Raw genomic sequence first — 18,224 nt, 5'->3', positions numbered from 1 at the left:
CAAAGCACCACTAAAACACCCATACAGATTTTTGATGGTGAAATGCAGTCTGTTTCAGCAGACTGCCTGAAGAAGGTGTTCGAGAAGAGCTCATAATATGATCAGCAACTCTGTTTCTGGTAGTTTGTACTCTGAGGACCTCTTCATCCTCACAAAGAGCCACAAACAACCCATTTTTGAACTTGCTACCTATGTGAAGATGTACATGGCCGTGAAATACAGTGTAAATGATGGTGGCATACAAGTTTTACATATTTATTATCTACTTATCTTACGTGCTCACCGGCCCCATGGTGTAGAGGTAGCATGCCTGCCTCTTACCCGGAGGCCCCGGGTTTGATTCCCGGCCAGGTTAGGGATTTATACCTGGACCTGAGGGCTGGTTCGAGGTTCACTCAGCCTACGTGATTAGAATTGAGGAGTTATCTGACGGTGAGATAGCGGCCCCGGTCTAGAAAGCCAAGAATAACGGCCGAGAGGATTCGTTGTGCTGACCTCACGACACCTCGTAATCTGCAAGCCTTCGGGCTGAGCAGCGGTCGCTTTGTAGGCCAAGGCCCTTGAAGGGCTGTAGTGTCGTGGTTTTTTTAAAATCTTACGTGCTCACATGAACCACAACACTCCTGCAATCGGGGTTACTACTTGTGCAAATTCCTTTGTCAGCACGAAACTATTTTTTTTACTTCTAGAAAATTATGTCAGAATTTAAGACAACTATTAATTTCTGCTATTCTAAGCATCGGTACCCATTGTACTGCATGAAGTCATTTAAGTGTTAAAAAAAGGCATTTTGAAAATGAGGTATTCTTAAAATACAGGATAATCTTGCCAACTTAATAAAAGTACTACCCTAGGTCCAGACCTTATGAGGTTGGTTGAAATATCCAGGCCTTCTTACTGCACTTCTTTTGTTGTTAATCTGTTGATCAGGTTATGAGTGTATAACAACACAGAAGTCTTTTTTTTTTTTTTTAACCTATTGAATATTATCATTAAAATAAAATACTGATAAAATTTTATACCAAGCAGAATAGCCATGTGTGTAAACATGCTATGGCTATAGAGGTAAGCTTTGCATTTGGGAGACAAAATAGGTTCAAACCCCACTGTTGACTGTCCTGAAAACGGTTATCTGTGTTGTCCTGTTTTCACTTCCAGCCAAACGCTGAGACAGTTCTTATTCATAGTCCACAATCGGCTCCTTCCACCTCCTTACCCAATTTCATTCACCCTCATTCATTTCATATCAATTAGCTCTTCAACTGAGGTTGGTATTAGGAAAGTCATCCTACTGTAAAAACATGCCATCTCATCCCCAATCCTGGATCAGGTAATCGGACTAAAGGGTAGACATGCATACATTGATATCATTTTATCTTTCAGGGTTATCCTGGACAGAAAGGTGAAAAGGGAGACAAAGGCGAGTCGGTAAGTAGATGAATACTCTTGGGTCAATTCAGTTAATATAATAAGAGAAAATACTTGCACTTAGTGAATTATTTAGTGCTTGAGTTTTGTTACTTAGCACATATGATACAATAGGCTTTTCATTTCAAGTAATTTTATCATATTCTTAATAGAAAGTTGTATGTTAGTTTACCTTTTTCTGAGTCAGTATAAATATTCATTATTTCATATTATAATTTGAGTTAACTTGTTCATATTTTCCAAGTACATTCTTAATTATGTAGCACATATATTACAATCAACTTTTCTGTATACATCTTAGCTTTGTACTTCAAATGATTATTTCAAATATTCACATGAAAGAATATATTTACTCTTTTTTTTAATCAATATAAATATTCAGTCTTCTGTGTTATATTTTAACACATTCATTTAAAATAATTGTGAAACTTATTTTCATTCCTGTAAGTACTGGTAACTTAATGCCTCTCCATGAATATGCCCTTCATGGAAGAGGCACAATATTATGTCAACTGACTGTGGAATTTGATTACTGAATTGAAACTAGTAACAACTACTAGAGTTTAATTCTTTTGGTAGTGCTTAGAGGAATGAAAATAATAACATGGATAATTAGCTGCATGCTTTAAATATGACTGTTTTTTCTTTTCTCGGCACATGCTTCGGTCCTCAGAAATACAAAAAACTTAGGCGGCGCCAGGTAATAACAATTTTTTATTACAACTCTATATAATATAAGGCATACTTATATAAACTAATATTGTTAATTAGCTTCACACAAGGTGCAATATGAGTCCATAAGCATTAAGAAAACGATAGATGCTGATTTTTCAGTTCTATTACCCATTGTTATCAAAACTTTTCTGGAGGAAATACTACACAGTATAGTAGAAATGTGTACATATTGATAGTAGAGAGTTATTGCCACAGAATACCAGTTTATCTTTTTCTAATTCTTGTAAAAATATAGCAGCATGGAACCCAAAGCCTTGTGTATTAATAACTTACAGTGGTGTTGTGTGCATGAGGAATTAAGCTCTTTATGACATGTATCATGAACTGAATTGCCCTAGGCCTTGTCTGCAAGAAAGGAAAGATTATGCTATGTGCCAGGCATATTATATGCCTTTAATGATATATATGACTGAGAATTCGCCATGACAAATGAGGGTGAAAATCAGACAGACAACGAGAATAAACTGTCTAAGATGTATGCTACAAATGACAAGTAGATAAGGATTAGAAATAGAGACATCCAGAAAGAATTAAAAATAAACAAGCTATATTATACAATGGAGAAAAATAGACTGACATGATTTGGAGTTAATGATTGTGTGAAGAAGGATTGTCAAACCAAATAATGGAAATACAAATGAAAAGACAGGCAGGATTTTATGTTTCATCTGGATTCAACCAAAGCATGTTTATCTTACTTCTAATTCATTATTTAAAGTCTATTGTTCCCATAATTATAGTTTGACAAAGAAAATCCTTAGTGCTACTTTGAAAGAACAAATATAAATGTTTTTTCACTGAACAAATAGAAATGAAAGATATTGAAAGAGGTATACTAAATTCACAGAATAAATATATGTGGTCATTCCAAAGAACATACAAAACAGAAATACATAATTCTGCCAGGCTTAATTTTCTTTACATTACAAATTTAAGTGCTGAACAGGTTTTGATTCACATCCTGCAGCAATATTGGCATGGTTGCTGTAGAGTCTGGAAACAATGTAGAAGGCTGTAAATTAGAGTGAGCTTTTAAAACAGGAGAATATTTTTAATGTCATGATTTGTGGGTTGGAATGGTATGCTGGACCTGATTCTGGAGCTGAAGTATAATGAAATGTTAAAGACAATGAAACTTCTCACTCTTGGCTGATGAGTCTGTAGTCTTTCAGAACTTATTGCTGACTGTTATTTGTTCCAAACAGCATTGCTGTGGATGTAAAACCTGACATGTTTCTGATTTTGACTCGGAACTAATGAGCTTTGAAGTTGGTTGGTATGCAGTTTTGTCGCAAAACTAACCATCATCCATTTTAATTAAGTAATGTAGATGTTTCCAGTTTGTCCAGAGTAATTCCAAACTTCCATTTCATTGGACCAGAGTATTTTCAACTTGTACTCGTTCTTCTTGGTGTAATTGCTTGCTGAGCAGCTGTGGTTCTGATCTGTTGCATAACAGTGGTTTTGCTTCCTTTAGATCCAGGGGAGAATGTAGGTTTCTGCCCATGAAAATTTCAGCTGGAGATGGATCTACATTTTGAAGTGGAGTTACTCAATAACAAAGCAGAATTTCATAAAAATTTTCATGCAGCAAGCCTGTGTATAGGGCCATGTTGTTCAGTTTATTCTTGAGTGTCTGGATAAAATGTTCAGTTAGTTGATTTTTGGATAGCCATAAGCTATAAGTTATACAATTTTGTCTATTTCTGAAACAAAAATCTTGCTTGTGATATAAAAGTTGAGGCATTATCCAAAACAAGAATTTGTGGAATGCCGTTACCTCCGAATATTTCTATTTATCATTAGGATTGGTGATGCAGATGTTGGCAATGATTTGTTTGGTATAATCTCTGACCATTTTGATCGAGCATCTACTACTATATCTTCTTGGAAAGGGCCAGATAAATCCATATATATTCCTTGCCAGTTTTCTTTTGGCACCTCCCTGGAGTGTAGAGGTACTGTACTTGGGTTACTGCAGACATCAGGAGAGGCATGACAGGATTTCACCATATGTTCAATGTCTTTATCACTGTTCATCCAGTAGCAGCATTTTCATTCTAAAGCCTTCATTTTTACAGTTCCTTGGTGAGTGGTATAGAGTTCATCCAACGTGTATGATTGTAATGATACTGGAATCAGAAAGCGGGGTCCTACGAAAACTACACCATCATGAAGGGTAAATTCTAGTGAATGGTTTTGATTTGTATGGAGGTCATTTTTATGTCTTTGTAGTTCAACATGATCTGCTTTTGCTGCCTTATTGTAATTGGACCACTTGTGACCAGTGCTAAACATTAAAAACTTCATAGTCTTCATCTACTTTGTCACTGGTAGAGATGGAAAGTGTAGCTCATGACAAATAATCTGCATTTCCATGGTCCTCTGTTCTCCTTTGTTTTATCTGACAATCAAATCCACTGAGAAACATAGCATATAAGATCAGATAAGACACAGTGATTGTTGGAGGGTGGCTATGAATGTCAAAAATATATCCAAAAGATTCGTTGTCTGTTACAAGAGTAAATTTTTGGCCATAAACATAGGGATAACATTTCTTACATTCTCAATATATGGCTTTATCTCTTTGTCTAACTGGGTATAGTTCTTTTCATCTGTTGTAATTGATCTGGGTGCAAAGGCTTTAGTGTTCTTCACCATCTATTTAACAAGAGAGCACAGCAGATAAACCCACTGGACAAACATCTGTAAGATAGGAAGTTTTGGGTGATATTTAACAAGAACACAATTGCTGCCAATCTCTTGCTTCATCCTAAGAAACTGGGACCAGAACCTGTGATTCTCGGAAAACTATGCCATCATGAAGGGTAAATTCTAGTGAATTGTTTTGATTGAAAAGGAGTGTCGATTATATGTGCTTTATTTTTAATTATTATGTTTGCAGTTGCTTTATGACTGGTATTCCCTACATCCATCATTTTCCTGCATCTATCGGTGCTTTTAAACGGGATCACACAAAAATAATGAACTGAGGTTCCACTGTGCATTACGATTTAAATCAGAAATGGCTTGGTGATAATCTAGCTAGACAAACATCTGGAATATAAATCATCGAACACCATGCACAATTCATAGTCCCTTTTTTTTGTGGGTAGGTGGAATTTTGGAGGAATTTAAGTTTCCGAGTTTCCTCCCTGACAGTGTACCTGTTAACTGTAGGTGATCAATCTTGATCATATGTCTGGCATTTTTGTGTTCACTCAAACAGTATCTGTGCCTGCTATTATTTACTATGTAGGATTTGAAACAGATTAAAAGTGAACTTGATTGTGTACAGTTATGGCTCACTGCTAGACTGGTTCATGTTGAAAGACATGAGTCTGAGAATGCTCTCTTAATCATGAAAGTTTTGCGAATCATGTTTTAAAATCATAGTGATAAGTTATGCCAGGAAAATAAATAAGTTGTTCTTGCTTTCCTATCATCCTTTTGCCAAATCACAATATCAGCAACAAATAACATTGTGTTCAGTCTCCTGCACCTCATGATGTCGTCTATCAGTATAAACAGTAAAGGCGACAGTACACTTCCCTGTCTTGGTCCAGTTCAGCTTCAAAATGTTATTTTCTGGTTGCCTGATAACTCTAGGAGGGCTTATGTTAACCAAATCATTTGCAACTAGCAGTGACCCTCTTATCAGCAGACTTTCTACAAAGAGAATAATATTGTCAGTGACTTCATGAGCAATGCAAGGATTCTTCATTTCTTTTATTTGTATTATTTACGAATGAAGCATCATTTAATCAGGAGGAAATATAACACTTCCACAATAACCAACTGGTGTGTGGCTATAAACCTGCATGTCTTAATGCAATTAAGACATCAGCATCAACTTGTATGAAATTTCAGGCAGGTGCAGTAGGTAAGTGCTTAATAGGCTCTCACTTTCTCCCATGAAGATTCGTAGGAATTGATTACGGTAATTTTTTCCATGAAAAATTACTAATTTCTTTGCAGTAAGAGGGCATATGTGGATGGTGCAAAATAGCACTCCTCCTCATTTCAGTTGTATCATGCATGGGATCTTAAATAAAACCATTTGTGTGGTTATCTGACTTCAATGGTTTTCTACAGCCCTGTAAAAATTAAAGGCTTCTGCTGTGCATTGTAGATATTTGTGAGACTACTTACCATAAGTCTGTAATTTTGGACATATTGTGACGTGTAGTGAATTTTCTGGGGCCATTTTGTATACCATCTCTAGACAAATATTCATTTCCTAGTATCTTGCTTTCGTATTCGAGATTAAGCAGCAATACAAAGGTATTGCACAACATGTACATTCACATTACAGTTGAAATAATGCTCAGGAGATAAGGTTATGAAGATGATTTTGAAATTACCAAGTCCAAGATTTTAAAAAATATGTCACTTTGCAGTAGTGTCTTTTTCATGAACAGGCTTGAATAGTTTAATAAATGAAGATTAGCTTAGTGAGAATATTTTATTTTAAATGAAATGTCTTATTAATATTTGTATTAATGAAAGTCATACCAGTAAGATGTTTCTCTTAATAAAGTGACTACTAAACTTCCATACCAATCAATCTTGTCAGTGAGAATTTTTGCTTTCAAACAATCAATCAGTTACCACTGATCTGCACTTAGGGCAGTCACCCAGGTGACAGATTCCCTGCATATTTTTTACCTACCGGTAGTATTTTCTTTAAAAATTTCAAAGAATTTGGGAATTTAGGCCTTTCCTATCCCGTTGTTGCCATAAGACCTATCCGTGTCGGTGCGACGTAAAGCCACTAGCAAAAAAAAAAAAATTAATAATTCCAATCCCTCACTCCTCTTCCTGTAAACAAATATTTTCCTTAATTTGTCCTCTTGAATTCCAACTTTATCTTCATATTGTGATCTTTCCTACTTTTAAAAACACCATTCAAACTTATTCATCTACTTAAGTCTGCTGACTGCCTGGAATAAGCAGCTTACAAGTTATAAGAATCATTGTGAAATCCGTATTGAAAGTAATTTATTTTTCAATACAATCAATCGTAAAATCAATGTTTAATCCTCATTAAAATATGAAATGGTACATGTTTCTCCCCTTTTAAAGGGCGTCATCAGCCATATCATCATCTCAAAACCGAAGCAGGTACCTGTTGAAAATTTAACCTATGACTATTAAAAGAATTGTTAAATTCTTAAATGTTTCTAACTTAATATGTAGGCGTTGTGTAAGAAACTAGATTAGATATGAAAAGAATTAATATATTGATGGCCAAGGTCATAGTCAAATATAAGATATGACTTAATTAAGCTAAATGGTACAAAATGCCAATGATGAATAATGCTCTAAGTTAAAATATTTTATAAGACTTAATGAGGAAATACATTCCAACATAATGAAGATTTTGGCATAATATTTAATCATGTACTATGTTCTTGTGTTGGTTCTTATTTTGATGGAATTAATATAAGTTCCAGTGTTTTTAGCTTGCAACTTGTAGAGATAGAAGTTACTTTTTGTCGCAGTTCTAGTTAAAAAACTAATTTGAACTTGAAAATTAGTGACAATTTGATGAATTTGTTGTGGTGTCATTGGGCCATTTTCTTATGTTGTACTCTATTCCTATGTTGTTGGTGTGCCTTGCGGTTGAAGTGACATTCTGACGTTAGCTTGTTGGTCGATAAGGGGGAATCAGGCTGTGGTGCAAGTTGTAAATATCATGCTGTCAGATGTATACAAACTCTGTAAAATGGAGATACGGAGTAAAAAAGAAACTACCCACCCTCGTTAAAGAAATAGCTAATAACAGTAATTCCACCCTTTTGAAACAGACTCAAGATTTAAAAATCAAAGTAAACAATAAAAATGCTATAGTAACAAAAGCCAATAAAGGCAATAGTACAGTCCTAATAAATAAACAAGATTATATTTAAAAAAAAGAAGAGGTCTTTTCCGATAAAACTTACCCTACGATCGCCAAAGACCCCATCATGAAAACCCAGTGCAATCTTAAAACACTTCTTAAAAATTCACCATTTTTATTTGATGAGCAAGAATATCAGAAATTGATTAATATGAATCCTAAATTACCCACCGCCTGATCTCTGCCAAAGATACATAACAAAGATGTCTCTATTCATCCCTTCATCAACAGCAGAAATAGTCCGACTGATAAAACCTTACAATTCCTTCGTAAATTTCTTAAAAAATACTTTAAATTCCACAATGAACACCCCATAAAAAACTCAATCGACCTTTGCAAAACTTTAAGTAAATTCAGTTTGCATCCTTATTACACAATGGTTTCTTTTGACATCAGTAATATGTATTCAAACATTCTGATCAATGAAACTATAGAAATCATAAAAAGCAATCTTTCTAATCACAGTACCTTAAGTTCAATAGAAACAGATAAATTCATAAAATTACTAAGTTCTGTTTTGCGCAATAACTATTTTACCTTTAATAACAAGATATACAATGAATGAATGAATGAATGAATGAGTGAATGAATACTGATCTGCATTTAGGGCAGTCGCCCAGGTGGCAGATTCCCTATCTGTTGCTTTCCTAGCCTTTTCCTAAATGATTTCAAAGAAATTGGAAATTTATTGAACGTCTCCCTTGGTAAGTTATTCCAATTCCTAACTCCCCTTTCTATAAATGAATATTTGCCCCAGTTTGTCCTCTTGAATTCCAACTTTATCTTCATATTGTGATCTTTCCTACTTTTATAAACGCCGCTCAAACTTATTCATCTACTAATGTCATTCCACACCATCTCTCCGCTGACAGCTTGGAACATACCACTTAGTCAAGCAGCTCTTCTTCTTTCTCTCAATTCTTCCCAACCCAAACTTTGCAACATTTTTGTAACGCTACTCTTTTGTCGGAAATCACCCAGAACAAATCAAGCTGCTTTTCTTTGGATTTTTTCCAGTTCTTGAATCAGGTAATCCTGGTGAGGGTCCCATACATTGGAACCATACTCTAGTTGGGGTCTTATCAGAGACTTATATGCCCTCTCCTTTACATCCTTACTACAACCCCTAAACACCCTCATAACCATGTGCAGAGATCTGTACCCTTTATTTACAATCCCATTTATGTGATTACCCCAATGAAGATCTTTCCGTATATTAACACCCAGATACCTACAATGATCCCCAAAAGGAACTTTCACCCCATCAAAGCAGTAATTAAAAATGAGAGGACTTTTCCTATTTGTGAAACTCATAACCTGACTTTTAACCCCGTTTATTAACATACCATTGCCTGCTGTCCATCTCACAACAATTTCGAGGTCACGTTGCAGTTGCTCACAATCTTGTAACTTATTTATCACTCTATAGAGCAGGGATGGCGAACCTATGCCACGCGTGACACCTAGTGACAGGAATTCGGTGGCACGCCACATGAACATATTAAAGATTTTATGTACGTCTTGTGCTACAGACTATACAATATCACATGGTTCGTATAGTTATAGTGCTTCACGTGTAAGAAATAAATATCGAAAACCTGGCCGTCAATCAGTCGGTGAGTGAAGTTTGACGTGTGTGTGGTAGCCAGTAGCGCGTAATTATTCGTTGTGTGTTACTGTTTATTGAATGTCGTTTGTATACGGACCTCACAAACATGTTTTCGGTGCTGATAAAACAGAAACTTAACAAAAGTAGTAACCGGATTCTTCAAGAACAGTGGACAACGGAATTCAGAGTGATAGGAATAAGCAATAACGCTTTGTGTTGCCTGTAACTAAAAACCGTTGTGTCCCGCACATTTAATGTAGGCCAAAAGCACCATTTCCGGATGAATCATTTAAATGTTCATTCCATGTCAAATGAAGAAAGAAGTGAGCTCGTTTCACAGAAAATCGAAGAATACACAAAGCAAACTATTTGTTTTGTATCATCTTTCAGGCCAAGCAATAATATCAGTGCGGTTGTTTCCATCTGTCTCACTGCATGTTAGAGCATGGGAAGCCGATTTTTGACGGTGAGTTCTTGAAAGAGACTTTCTTATCGACGTCCAATACATTAATTGAAGACCTCCGTAACAAACAGCAAATAATTAACAGAATTAAAGAAATGCCAGCCAGCAGAAATACTGTCAAAGGTAGAATAATAAGAATGAGTGAACATGTTTTGGAGCATCTGAAAGCTGATTCGGATAACTCCCAGATGTATTCAGTATGTCTTGATGAAAACACGTATGTGAACTTACAAGAAAGGATTGCTGTTTTGTCTGATTTCCTTGTGAAAATATGATGAGGGGAGGGAGGAATTAGTAAAATTGTTAAGTTTACGAAATATGACAATAGGTAAGGATATAATGAAGGATGTGAAGCAAGAACTTTTATTAAAAATGGGCTTTGACTTACAGAATAGCCTCATGTATGGTGGTTATTCGTACTGGGTTTGTGCAATTTCTTAAACACCCTACAATGAACGTTGTGAAGTCAACAGTTAGAATCCGCCTTGGTTCAGACCTATGTGCTTCTTGTGTGTTACTGAAGACAAGAAGTTATGAACCTAATATAAATGACATGGGTACTAAATGTGAGAACGATATTTCACTCGAAGTTCATTAGCAATATTAGTATTTTAATTGTTATATCTAATAATATTTAATGACGAGGAGTGTTACAATGGGAGCTTATTATATATTTTTACAAGTAATGTCAGGTATTCTCGAAATACTTAAAAATGTATTTTTGATGTTTTTGCAAAATACAACCACAAAACGTGCAGTCAAATGTATTTACAAGATATATATTAAATTAAATAAGTAAATAAATCACTAGAAGAATAACTAACATATTATGAAACATAATTGGGAATTAAGAAAGGAAGTCGTACGGAGGGGGGGGGGGGGAGAGAGCCATTCCTTAAAAGAAAATAACAAGTGGCACAGTAAACAGTTGAGAATAATAAAACAAACTTTAAAATGGCACACTAGCTGGAAAAGGTTCGCCATCCCTGCTATAGAGAATACCATCATCCGCAAAAAAAGCCTTACCTCCGATTCCACTCCTTTACTCATATCATTTATATATATAAGAAAACATAAAGGTCCGATAATACTGCCTTGAGGAATTCCCCTCTTAATTATTACAGGGTCAGATAAAGCTTCACCTACTCTAATTCTCTGAGATCTATTTTCTAGAAATATAGCAACCCATTCGGTCACTCTTTTGTCTAGTCCAATTGCTCTTATTTTTGCCAGTAGTCTCCCATAATCCACCCTATCAAATACTTTAGACAGGTCAATCGCGATACAGTCTATTTGACCTCCAGAATCCAAGATATCAGCTATATCTTGCTGGAATCCTACAAGTTCAGCTTCAGTGGAATAAGCTTTCTTAAAACCGAACTGCCTTCTATCGAACCAGTTATTAATTTCACAAACATGTCTAATATAATCAGAAAGAATGCCTTCCCAAAGCTTACATACAATGCATGTCAAACTTACTGGCCTGTAATTTTCAGCTATATGTCTATCACCTTTTCCTTTATACACAGGGGCTACAATAGCAACTCTCCATTCATCTGGTATAACTCCTCCGACCAAACAATAATCAAATAAGTACTTCAGATATGGTACTATATCTCAACCCATTGTCTTTAGTATATCCCCAGAAATCTGATCAATTCCAGCCGCTTTTCGAGTTTTCAACTTTTGTATCTTACTGTAAATGTCATTGTTATCATATGTAAATTTTATTACTTCTTTGGCCTTAGTCTCCTCCTCTATCTCGACATTATCCTTGTAACCAACAATCTTTACATACTGCTGACTGAATACTTCTGCCTTTTGAAGATCCTCACATATACACTCTCCCTGTTCATTAATTATTCCTGGAATTTCCTTCTTGGAACCTGTTTCTGCCTTAAAATACCTATACAAAATACCTATACAAGCAAGAAGGTCTAGCTATGAGAGACCCCATCTCGAGGATACTCGCCGACATTTACATGGACAACCTTGAACATAACAGAATATTAAAAAACATTAACGGACTGTGTCTTTGGCTTCGCTATGTCAATGACAAGCTGGCAATAATTGATAATAGATGTAACAATAGTGATAATTGTTATTTAAACAATTTAGATAATCATATTAAGTTCACTAAAGAAGATGAAAACAATAGTTCAATTAACTTTTTAGATATCACAATCACAAGAATCTCAGACAAATTTGATTTCCAAATCCATAAAGAGCCTTCCTTTATCCCAATAACCATAAAACATAGTTCTTTACACCCATAATCACATAAACAGGCCTCATTTTATAGCTTAATTTATAGTGTGTTAAAAATCTCTCTTTTGACTGTTAATCTAAAGAAAGAATCAAATCTCATAAAAGAAATAGCCAGCTTCAATGGATACAATCCCTTAATCATTAATAACATACTCAACAATGTGAAATTGAATTTAGCCATGCACTTTTCTCCAATAGAAACCAGCAAACCAAAATACGCACGCAACCTTCACTTACACTAATCCAATTATACAACAAGTTACTAATCCCTTAAAAAAACATGAAATCAAAATTGCTTTCAAGACTTGAAACTCAAATCAAAATTTGTTTTTCAATCATAATTCAGTTAATTTGATCAACAATAAATATTCTGGTTCTGGCATCTATAGACTTAAATGTGCTGAATGTAATTTTCCTTACGTGGGACAAACTGGGAGATGTTTTTTAACCAGATATGCTGAGCACTACAACACTCAAAAACATAACAAATTTTCAGCAATGAGCAATCGTATGAAAGATTCAGGACATAGTTTCCTACAATTGAGCGTGATCTTCAAATTTTGAACAGAATTGATAAAGGTAGACACATGACCAAGTTTGAAAACCTTTATATTTTTCTTGGGACAGGAAATACAATACAAATCAAAACTTAAATGATCCAATAGCTAGTAAAAGCCTGCTTTATGAACTATGATACTAACTCTATTCCATAAGTCCTCAAGATAATAAATTTTTTAAAGTTTTTAAATGAAAACAATAAGCACTCCCACTAGGCTGAAAAACTCATCACGCCCCTCTTCTCCACAAAATACAAGCAACTCCTCCCCACACCCAACCCACAAGCCCATAGCCCCGCCTTCTCAAGTTCACTCCCCTCTACTAAGACTACACACTTACAATACAAGAAGCAGAACGCCGGCAACCGCCAGTACTCTAAAAACCCTTCACACAACAAGGTAACATTCCAGCGGAGCTAAAAGTAAATGTCAACACCGCAGTACTTATATTTTACTCATTAATCATCCCCTCGTTTCCTTTCATTTCTTTAATTTCGTTAACTTTAAACTTCTCTATTTTACAGGGTTTACATACATCTAACAGTGTGATATTTACAACTTGCACCACAGCCTGATTCCCCCTTTTCGACCAACAAGCTAACGTCAGAATGTTACTTCAACTGCAAGGCACACCAACAACATAGGAATAGAGTACAACATAAGAAAATGGCCCAATGACATCACAACAAATTCATCAAATTGTCACTAATTTTGAAGTTCAAATTAGTTTTTAACTAGAACTGCGACAAAAAGTAACTTCTATCTCTACAAGTTGCAAGCTAAAAACACTGGAACTTATATTAATTCCATCAAAATAAGAATCAACATAAGAACGTAGTACATGGTTAAATATTATGCCAAAATCTTCATTACGTTGGAATGTATTTCCTCATTAAGTCTTATAAAATATTTTAACTTAGAGCATTATTCATCATTGGCATTTTGTACCATTTAGCTTAATTAAGTCATATCTTATATTTGACTATGGCCTTGACTTACTTGACTTATTTCCTGTATCTCCTAAGTGGAGCATAGGGCATCAACGAACTTCCGCCACCGGACTCTGTTCTGCGCTATCGTCCTGATCTCTGTCCAGGTCTTTCCTCCTTTCTCCATCCCTTCTGCTATTACACTCCTCCTCCATGTGTTTCTTGGTCTGCCTCTTCTCCTGCTACCTTGTGGGTTCCATTCCAAGGCTTGTCTTGCTATGTTGTCTTTATCTCGCCGTAATGTATGCCCGATCCACTTCCATTTCCTACGACGCATCTCAATATCAATGGGTGTTTCATGGTTTTTTTTTCCATAGTTCTTCATTGGAGATTACTTGTGGCCACCATATCCTCAGGATATTCCTCAAACTTCTGTTCACAAATGTTTGAAGTCTGCTAATCAGTTGTTTGTTAGTCTTCCATGTTTCACACCCATAGAGCTGTACTGACTTGACATTTGTATTGAAGATGCGTAGTTTGGTATAGGTGTTAAGTTCCTTAGATTTCCAGATTGGTCTCAGCATTGCAAATGCTCCTTTAGCCTTATTTATTCTATTTCCTATATCCTCTATAGTTCCTCCCTCAGGGGTGACTATACTTCCCAGGTAGCAAAACTGGTTGACTTGTTCGATCTCTTGGTTTCCTAAAAATAATAGTGCCTTGTTTCGGTTATTATAACGCATCTCCTTGGTTTTCTTTCCATTTATCTTCAATCCCACCTCTGATGCTTCGGTTTTTAAATCATTCAGCTTTGCTTCCATATCCTTAAAACTGTTGGCTAACAAACACAAGTCATCTGCAAAGTCCAAGTCCTCCAACCTGCCTGTCAGTCCCCATTGAATTCCTCTTCGGCGATTCATTGCCTTCTTCATCATAAGATCCAGCACCATCAGAAATAGTATTGGTGACAGCAAACATCCTTGCTTAACCCCTGTGTTTACTGGGATGGGCTCAGACAACATCCCCTGATGTAAAACTTGGCATGTGTAGTTCTCATACATTTCTTGGGTTATCTTTATAATTTTCTTTGGAATCCCAAATTCTTTCATGGCTTTCCACATCTTCTTCCTCATTACATTATCAAATGCCTTTTCAAAGTCTACAAATAGGAGATACAGTGACGACTGCAGCTCCGTGGATTGTTCTATAATTATGCGCAGTATGTTGATCTGGTCTGTACAGGAGTAACCTTCTCTAAATCCTGCCTGTTCTTTCCTCAGCCTTGAGTTAACTCACTTTTTGATCCTTTCTAAAATGATTTGTGAGAGTACCTTACTTGGTATCGAAAGGAGGGTAATCCCTCTCCAGTTATCACATTCCAATAAATCTCCTTTCTTCGGAAGCTTAATCAACAATCCTTTCTTCCAATCTGTGGGGATCTTCTCTTCTTCCCAAATCTTCTTGAAAAGTGGGAACAGAATCTCGACTGAAGTACCCACGTCCACTTTCAAGGCCTCCGGTGTGATATTGTCCATACCTGCCGCTTTGCCATTCTTTAGTTGTTTAATGGCCCTTTGGATCTCTGTTCTTGATGGCGGTTCTGTACTGATAGCAACATCTTCCTGCTCTTCTACGGTCATCACCTCTGTCTCTTCTTCCTCGATTGCTTCACGATTCAAAATCTCCAGAAAGTGTTCTCTCCATCTTTCTAGCTGTTCTTTTTGTGTGGACATTAATCTCCCATCTTTGGCTTTCACTGGCTTGTCAGATCTAGAAAACTTTCCTGTTAGTCTCTTGGTAATGTGGTAGAGGGTCTTACTATCATTGTTTTGTACTGCCGTCTCAGCTTGTGTTGCAAGATTATTGATAAATGCTCGTTTGTCATGTCGAAATCTCCTCTTCACTATTTTGTTAAGTTCATTAAAGTTAGTTCTAGCTTGTGCCTTCTCTTCTTGTGTTCTTACGGTATTGAGTCTTTTCTTACATTCCTTCCTTTGATTCACGGCTTCCCATGTCTCAGAAGTAATCCATTCCTCTCTTCCTCTCTCCCTTTTGCCTAGGACCTTTTCACAGGTATTAATGTAGGTACTCTCTATGCTCTTCCAATTATGTTCAATATCCTGTCCTTCTTCCTCTCTTAGCTGTTGGAATCAGTTATTCAATTCTAGTGAAAAATTTTGTTGCACCTCCTTGTCCTTCAGTTTATCCCAGTTATACTTTATCCTCCTCTTCTGATGAATGTGCCTAGTACTTGCAATCTTAAGTCGGAGCGTAACTACTACTACTAAGTGATGGTCACTTCCCACATCTGCCCTCCTCTTGTTCCTCACGTCCAAAAGGGAGGTTCGCCATGTCTTGCTGATAGTGAAATGGTCGATCTGATTCTCCGTTCTATGGTCAGGGGAAACCCACATCACTTTATGGCAATTCTTATGGGGGAAGATAGTGCCTCCTATCACCAACCTGTGGTTACTACAAAATTCAATAAGCCTTTCACCATTCTCATTTCTATTACCTATACCATGTTTTCCCATTATATTTTCTATTCCTTGGTTATCATTGCCAACTTTCGCATTCAGGTCTCCCATCACGACCATTATATCTCTTTTCTTTGCCTTTAACAGGGTTCGATGTAGCTGACCATAAAATTGCTCTTTTTCTTCTTCTTCTCCTGCCTCTGTTGGTGCATAACACTGCACCACTGTAATTGGTCTTATTCTTGATGCAAATCGAGCTACTAGAATCCTTTCTGAGACTGGGTACCATTCTATCAAACTCTTCCTTGTCTTTTGAGTGATCAATAATCCAACACCCTCTCTATGTTCTTCTTCTCTTCCTGAGTACAGCAGCGTGTCCCCTTCCTGGGTCTTTATCTCACCAAACCCAGTCCATCTCATCTCACTCAAGCCTAATATGTCCAACCTGTATCGCTTCATCTCCCTAGATACTCCACATTCCAATTCTCGTGTCCGATTTCATGCTAAAAGTCAAATCCATTTTATCCATCCGGCTTCTATTCGTTGATGTTTCTGTAATAGGTTAATCTCGGGTGTGTAGGTTATTGGCCTTCAGCACCCAAAGCCTGGTGAAGGGGCTGCCTTCTAAGTAGCCAGGCCTACTGATTTTCTGTTGGGGTTTCTTCCCTTAGCCTTTGAAGTTCCCACTTCTGACCACAAGGCAGCAGTTCCTATTCTATTTTCCCCGCATAGGAGGGTTGCCTCGTCCGTCAGTTCCACCGTTCCGAAGTCCGTCTTCTCCGCCTTCACTGCCGTTGAGGTCTTCACCGTAACCCTGGCAAGGGACCCGTACATGGGACTACCAGCCGGGTCAGCTGGACCAAGGTTTCTTAAAGAGGTGTTACTCCTCTATCACTCGCCCTTTGTCCTGACTTGTGACAGGCAGAGCCTGGCTTCCCAAACATTGGGCCCAGGTTGGTGGGTTTATGGCCTTGGCCATCAATATATTAATTCTTCTCATATCTAATCTAGTTTCTTACACAACGCCTACATATTAAGTTAGAAACATTTAAGAATTTAACAATTCTTTTAATAGTTATAGGTTAAATTTTAAACAGGTACCTGCTTCTGTTTTGAGGTGATGATATGGCCCTTTAAAAGGGGCAAAACTTGTACCATTTCATATTTTAATGAGGATTAAACCTTGATTTAATTATTGATTGTATTGAATTGGTGGAAGAAAAATAAATTTTATACAAACAGCTTAGTCGAGCAGCTCGTCTCCTTACTCCCAAGTCTTCCCAGTCCAAACTTTGCAACATTTTCATAACGATACTCTTTTGTCGGAAATCACCCAGAACAAATTGAGCTGCTTTTCTTTGGATTTTTTCCAGTTCTCGAATCAAGTAATCCTGATGAGGGTCCTATATGCTGGAACAATACTCTAACTGGGGGCCTTACCAGAGACTTATATGCTCTTTCTTTTACATCCTTACTACAACCGCTAAATATCCTCATAACCATGTGAAAATGTCTGTAACTTTTTTTTTTTACAATGAAGAACTTTCCTTGTATTAACACCTAGGTACTTACGGTGATCTCCATAAGGAGCTTTCACCTCATCAATGCAGTAATTCAAAGTTAAAACTGAGAGGTCTTTTACTATTTGTGAAGCTCAAAACCTGAATTTTCACCCCATTTATCATCATACCATAACGTGATGTCCATCTCACAACATTGTCGAGATCTTTCTGCAGTCACTCACAATCTTGTAACTTATCATTACTGCATACAGTATAACATCACCTGCAAAAATTCTTATGTTTGATTGCAGTTCTTGTACACTCATATATAAGAAAACATAAAGGTTCAATAAT

The 18,224-nt window shown here is 36.5% G+C and overlaps 1 protein-coding gene across 1 annotated transcript in view; it reads left to right on the top strand.

Annotated features, from left to right (window-relative positions):
- LOC136861524 (collagen alpha chain CG42342) overlaps positions 1–18,224 on the top strand; it is a 381,636-nt gene that overhangs the window by 188,311 nt on the left and 175,101 nt on the right. Inside the window, exons 16-17 of the mRNA XM_067138827.2 lie at positions 1,384–1,428; positions 2,102–2,128. Of these exons, the coding sequence (XP_066994928.1) occupies positions 1,384–1,428; positions 2,102–2,128 (72 nt within the window). The remainder of the gene's footprint in view (positions 1–1,383; positions 1,429–2,101; positions 2,129–18,224) is intronic.

Source organism: Anabrus simplex, chromosome 1, assembly GCF_040414725.1.
Source record: "Anabrus simplex isolate iqAnaSimp1 chromosome 1, ASM4041472v1, whole genome shotgun sequence".
NCBI lineage: Eukaryota > Metazoa > Arthropoda > Insecta > Orthoptera > Tettigoniidae > Anabrus > Anabrus simplex.
Note: the sequence above shows the minus strand (reverse complement) of the source record. Positions and strands in the feature narration are given on the sequence as shown.